The sequence below is a fragment of the Engystomops pustulosus genome, chromosome 6 (assembly GCF_040894005.1).
Source record: "Engystomops pustulosus chromosome 6, aEngPut4.maternal, whole genome shotgun sequence".
Classification (NCBI taxonomy): Eukaryota; Metazoa; Chordata; class Amphibia; order Anura; family Leptodactylidae; genus Engystomops; species Engystomops pustulosus.
In genome coordinates, this window is record NC_092416.1 from 152,552,184 (window position 1) to 152,558,688 (window position 6,505).

Consider the following 6,505-nt stretch of genomic DNA (forward strand, 5'->3'; position numbering starts at 1 on the left):
CAAAAATTTAACAGAAGCGTCATTCGGAATCAAAAAGTCAATCAGAATAGACAGGATTACAAGTCTCCCATTCTCTTCACGCTCACCAGAAAAATAGAAAAAGCCCATTGATGGCAAGCGGTTAAAATATATCTACCATCATGGAAATCAAAAGATTGTTATGCACAAAAAATACACACATTTTATTGAACACTATTAAGCAAACCAAATGTATTTTTAATATGCAAAACTTTTTGGCCCAATTATTGGCCAAAACTTTTTAAATGTTGTCTTTATGTCCTGGTTTCTGAGACTGTATATTATAGGATTGAACAGAGGAGTAAATACAGTGTGTAGTAAGGAAACAATCTTATTCATGAGCATTGAAGCTCCATTAGATGGGATCATGTACTTAACTATAAGTGTCCAATAAAATGCCCCCACGACAATAAGATGAGAACTGCAGGTAGAAAAGGTTTTGTGTTTGCTGGTTGCAGATGGTATCTTCATTATAGTGCTGAAGATATACACATAGGTTACAATGATAAAACTACAGGGAATAATAAATATAGGCAAAGTTAAGATAAAGACTTCCAGTTCTACAGTAAAAGTGTCTGAGCAGGAAAGCTTCTGCAGAGGAAGAACATCACAGTAGAAATGGTCAATGACATTGTCAAGACAAAAATCAAAGTTTGCTATAGGTAAGACTCCTGATAAATTGGTTGTAAAACCCACCAACCATGGTCCTAAGGAAAGATATATCTGGTACTTCATATCCATGATACTAGAGTATCTTAGGGGATTGCAGATGGCCAAATATCGATCATAGGACATCACTGCCAGAAGAAAACATTCAGTAGTGATTGTACCACTATAGAAGTAAATCTGAGTAATACATGCATAAAAGGTAATTATTTTCCCTCCTAGAAGAATGGCACTGAGCATGTTGGGGACAATATTTGTAGAAATTACAAGATCACAGGAGGAAAGATGACAGAGGAAGTAATACATGGGGGAGCGGAGCCGGACATTGGTGGAAACTAGGATGATGATCAGAAGGTTTCCAATAACTGTGAAAAGAAAGATGATCAAGAACATAGTGATAAATAAACTGCTGAAGCTGTGGAGGTTTCCAAAACCCAATAGAATGAATTCTGTCACTCTTGTTTGGTTCATTGAAGACACTGAATTATCAGCCCCTAAGTCTAAGACATAAAATCTAGTCAGAATAAAGATAAAATTAAAAAAGTATTTAATAAAAAAGTTTTCTGAAGCAAAACCGCTTTTTGTGTTTTTCTGATACTTCCAGAACTTGCAAGAAGGTGGGCAGATAGTAAATGACAAAGATGACAATGATCATGGCCTTAACAACCCAACACACTCCACATATTTTACACTGCAAAAAAAACCTGCTCTCAGGCTAGAAGTTAATGTTTAACGTTCATCAGATACAGGATTGAGAATTGATCACTTTGTATCCTGCTGCTCTTGTTGCCAGGTCACTAGATCCATAAATGAACCAAAAACCAGAAAAGATCTGGTGTCATGAGGCCTAATACAAATAACATACACTCGGTATTAAACTTAATGGGGCACATTTACTTACCTGGTCCCTGCGCGATCCCCGATCCGGAATGTCCGACAATGATGAAGTCTGCCGCGATTCACTACCAGCGTGCGCTCAATATCCTGCATCTGTTGCTTCCCTGATCAGGTCCGCCGGAGTTCACCTTCTTCTTTCCGGTGCATGTAAGTGCTTGGCTTGCGACACAATTTTAAATTTAAAATCCCGGATCGTGCAACGGCCCGCCCCCCGATTTGTATTGCGTGAAAGCCCGCGCGATTGCGTCACAATCCAATTGTATGCGATGCAATCCGTGACGCGATCCCCAAAAACGCCGGAAAACCCGAAGGAAATGCGGCCGCGGGACCTTAGAAAATAAGCCCCAATATGTTTATTGGTATGCCTTAAAATCATTTAAAAGAAAAACCCCAACACAGAGTGATGTGTTTTTACTGCCAGGGACAAAAATAGTGACACATTGGCAACAGATGCAGAAATACAGGTAACCAGAAATAATAGTAAACGAACAATGTGATCCATGTAGAGAACCCCAGAGCAGGCAGTTATAATGGAGACACCGGAGCATGTAAAAATAGTAATGGCGTCCTGATGCTGATTGTACATTCTGCTGTAAGGGAAGAGAGCAGGATGGTGCCCAGAGCAGGAGTGCACCCAGGAACAGTGAGAACATCTGACAATTTTTCACTGCCCTCTGGTACTTACCTGCATCTCTGCTTTGGGTCCTAATGCTGGTAGTATACTCCGGCATCGGGAAGGAGAGAAAAGTGATGTCCAAAGCAAGAGACTAAAAAAGTTATTAAAAAAAAGAGTATAAAAAAGTTATTAGCACCAGAAGATGGCAAAATCCCCCCCCCCCCTAATTTTTGGACAGGAGGTTTAAATTTCTGTAAATGTATGAAAAAATTATAAAACCTATACAAATTTGGTATCCCCGCGATTGTACCGGCCCAAAGAATAAAGCAGACATGTCATTTTTAGCACACAGTGAAAGTCGTAAAACCCAAGCCACAAGAAAATGTTGCAAATGCGTTTTTTCACCATTTTCACTACATTTGGAATTTTTTTCCCGCTTCCCAGTGCATAACATGGAATATTAAATACTGTCACAATGAAGTGCAATTTGCTAGGCAGAAAACAAGCCCTCACAGAGCTCTTTATGTGTAAAAATTATAGTTATAGTTAAATATAGTGCAGCGCAACGTTTCAGCTCCAAGGAGCCTTTTTCAAGCTAAGTGATATCAGTGAGAGTCATACATTTATACCAAACATAGTGGTCACATGACCAGACAAGGTCCCTCCCCCTCATTAGCATATCGCGTCATTTCAATCAAATAAAGTGCATGTTTTTCTGACCAAAATATATAAACAATGTCATAATATCAATAGTTCATTCAGTTATAAAGTGCATACAGTGGTAGTATATTATTATAATACAGTGTCCCATGTGCTGTGTACAATAAAGTGCCTAGTGCAATAAACATTAAAAACATTCAATTCATAATCTCTAAAAGATAGCCTGTGTTTCGGGGTCTCACCATCCGTTCCATGTGGGTATTGTGTGCATAACCACCGCTGAGTGCGCGCCTGTGCTTACATCGTGTGACACGCACAGGTGGAACGCAAGCCAGCAGAGGGTGCATTGCGCATGTCCGCGCTGTAGAGCTAGTCGTCAAGGGAATCAGAAGGACGCTCTGACGTCACTGAAGAGGCGGGTTCTGTTGGTGCAGATCGGACTCCACATTAAGGCATGGTACAGACTGGTAGGTTGCAATATTGCAGAATCATGTATCGAATTAAATACTGGTCAGATGGTCACTGGCACAGCAGAGGGCATTATAATCCACCGCTCCCTGCATGAGGGGAGCAATTTAGGAAAAGACTCTGTGATACAGATATATATTTTGGGGAACAACGGTCTGGTCCTGTGCAGTAAGGAACACAGACCTACAGGCATAAATTATAACTCTTGGTACCAACTCAGTACAATTCGCAGAGTTTGTGCCACAAATCCCGCTATAAAAAATTACGTAACTGCAGGCCACTCTCATGGCACATATTGTGACCATCATGATTATGGTACATATAGTACCTATATTGTGTGTATATCTACCAGTCCGATTTCGACATGTAAAATTTTTTTGGGAAAAATGGACGACAGCACTTAGGTAATTGAAAAAGATATATATAGCACAGCCAAAAAAATACATGGATATAGGATGGTGAGAAAAAACTCCCGATAGAGCTTCAATGTAATCTTGTAATCTGTAAAACAGAAAAAATACTATTTTAGAAAAAGATATTGCATAGTATATATACAGAAATATTTACGCCAAATATTGAGGAATCGAATCACTTATTGCTTATAGAACTTCTGTAATTAAAGAGAATCCACGGACATGAACTTCAACACATATATTAAATATTAATGAGCTTGAAATCCACATTTAACCCTTTTGGTTTCAAAGAATCAAGAGTATGTATCCATTTTAGCTCCTTTCTCTTTAGTACACGTTCTCTGTCCCCACCTCTTCGTAGTGGGGGTACATGATCAATAAGCTGAAACCTTAGATCTTTTTCTACGTGCCCGGCTTCAATAAAGTGTTTTGGTACGGGCAGGTCTCTCCTCCCACTCCGTATAGTATACCGATGCTGGTTGAATCTTGCTTTGAATTCAAGGGTGGTCTCCCCTATATATATCAAACCACAAGGACAACTCAACATATAAATCACAAAACAACTGTCGCAATTTAAATAGTGTTTGACCTTATACTCGATGTTATTGTGGAAAAAATTAGATCCTTTGTTCATTTGTTTACAATTAATGCAGCTTCGACAGGGGAATGAGCCCTTGCTCAGCTCTCCAAAGATTCCCAGTTGTTTACTTTTCCGAATGGGTCCCACATCTGATCTGACTACCCGATCCCTGATGGACTGGGATTTCCGATAGGAAAAGAGTGGGGGATTTTGAAATTCTATAACGGAAGTTGGGCTACCTGAGAGTTTCGTCCAATGCCTACGGATAATGTTTGAGATGGCAATACTTTGTTCGCTGTATGTAGATACAAACGGAAGCCTTTTTAGGGGGGGACGAGAAGACATGGGGGATAACAATTCGGTTCTGTTCATCTGTTCGGTTTTTTCTAAATTCTGTTGTATTACCCCATTGGGAAAACCCCGTTGCGTAAATTTGTCCGCCATGTTGTGTAAATTTTTACTTATCTTTTGAGAATTGCTTGTGATGCGTTTAACTCGCAACGGTTGACTGTATGGTAATGTTCTTATCATGGCACGGGGATGATGACTCTCGTATCTTAGCAGGGTATTTCTATCCGTTGGTTTCACATAAATATCTGTTTCCAAACCCCCATTATCATATGTCACTAAGACGTCCAAAAATTGGATTTCTTTTCTAGAATGTACAAGTGTAAATTTTATGGTTTCATCTATCGTGTTGAGGTATGAATGAAACTCAAACAAATCCTGTTCAGTACCAGTCCAAATGAGGAAGATGTCGTCTATGTACCTCCACCAACGCAGACAATGTCCGAAGTGGGCGGAGGCATAGACGGCATCTTCCTCTAGGACCCTCATGACTATGTTTGCGTAGGTGGGTGCCATATTGGCACCCATTGCTACCCCCATTAGTTGAAGGAAATACTCATCCCCAAATAAAAAATAGTTATTTCTCAGTACCAGCTCCAAGAGGTTTATGATAAATTCTTGTGTTTTTGGTGTGTATTCCTCAGTGTTTAATTTGCGTCTCACGGCATCAATGCCTCTTGTATGGTCAATAGATGTATACAGCGACACCACATCAAAAGAGGCTAATATGATGTCACCTGTGATGTCAGTTTCTACCGTTCTAAGTTTATTAATAAAGTCCGTAGTGTCTCGAATGTATGACTGGCCTGTAATTGAGAGATCTCGTAATATTTTGTCCAAAAAGATTGCTATATTTGAGAAGATGGAGCCTGTGCTAGATACAATCGGCCTGCCAGGTGGAGAGTTAAGATTCTTATGGATTTTAGGCAAGGTGTATAGGATTGGTGTAGTAGGATGTTCAATGACTAAAAATTTGTACATATCCCCATCAATGATCTTATCAGATATAGCGGCTTCTAATATCTGTTTAATTTTCCTGGCCAGGATAAATTTGGGATCAGTGGATATGTTACGGTAAACCATGGTATCCGCTAGTTGTCTACGGATTTCTGCTATATATGAGCTGGTATCCATGACGTCATGGGCCAGCTCATCTAGTGCAGCAATTTCTGCTCTAGTGAAGTTTGGATGACACAACTCATTATCAGTTACAGTTTTACGCAGTTGTTGTATCTCAAATTTCACTGCCGAGATGAACGCTTCAATATGTGGCGCGTTCACATCGGGAATGAGTGTACTAGCATTCCGTAATTGCAATTTTTTAAGAGATAATTCAACATTTCTCACAATATTATTACCAGCATTTATATATTGACTACTAAAATAATGCTTCAATTTGATATTACGAAAAAAATTCTGTAAATCGATCTCTACCTGGAACCAGTCAGGTTTTGATGCAATACAAAATGATAACCCCTTAGACAAAACTGACATTTGATTTTCTGTAAGTATTTTGGATGAGATATTTACCACTAATGTTGATTTGGGTTCCTCTTTCTGAGGGCCATTGCCGGTACGGTAGATTTCTGTTTCGGTCTTGTGGAGTTTTCTAGCTCTATGGTGCTTTCTTCCCCCTCTCCTGGTTTTGAGTTGTCGTGTGGATGACGTGACTCTAAAAAAGCAGCTGAGTCCATAGATGAAGTGTCTCTTGCATTGTCCTGTTTCCCATTTCTCCTTGTATTGGGAGTACGATTTTTGCGTTTCTGATATGTTTCTTTTTGGTTGGATCCATCCATAGATAAGTCCGGATTTATAGTCTTGCATATCTCGGTTCCACTT

General features: G+C 39.6%; 1 protein-coding gene across 1 annotated transcript; it reads right to left on the reverse strand.

Annotated features, from left to right (window-relative positions):
- Nucleotides 1–216: 216 nt before the first annotated feature.
- Nucleotides 217–2,312, reverse strand: LOC140065978 (olfactory receptor 8I2-like). The gene is made up of 2 exons (XM_072113540.1): nt 2,267–2,312; nt 217–1,184 (listed from the first exon to the last, which is right to left on the reverse strand). The coding sequence occupies exons 1-2, from the start codon at nt 2,310–2,312 to the stop codon at nt 217–219; spliced, it is 1,014 nt and encodes a 337-aa protein (XP_071969641.1).
- Nucleotides 2,313–6,505: the final 4,193 nt, after the last annotated feature.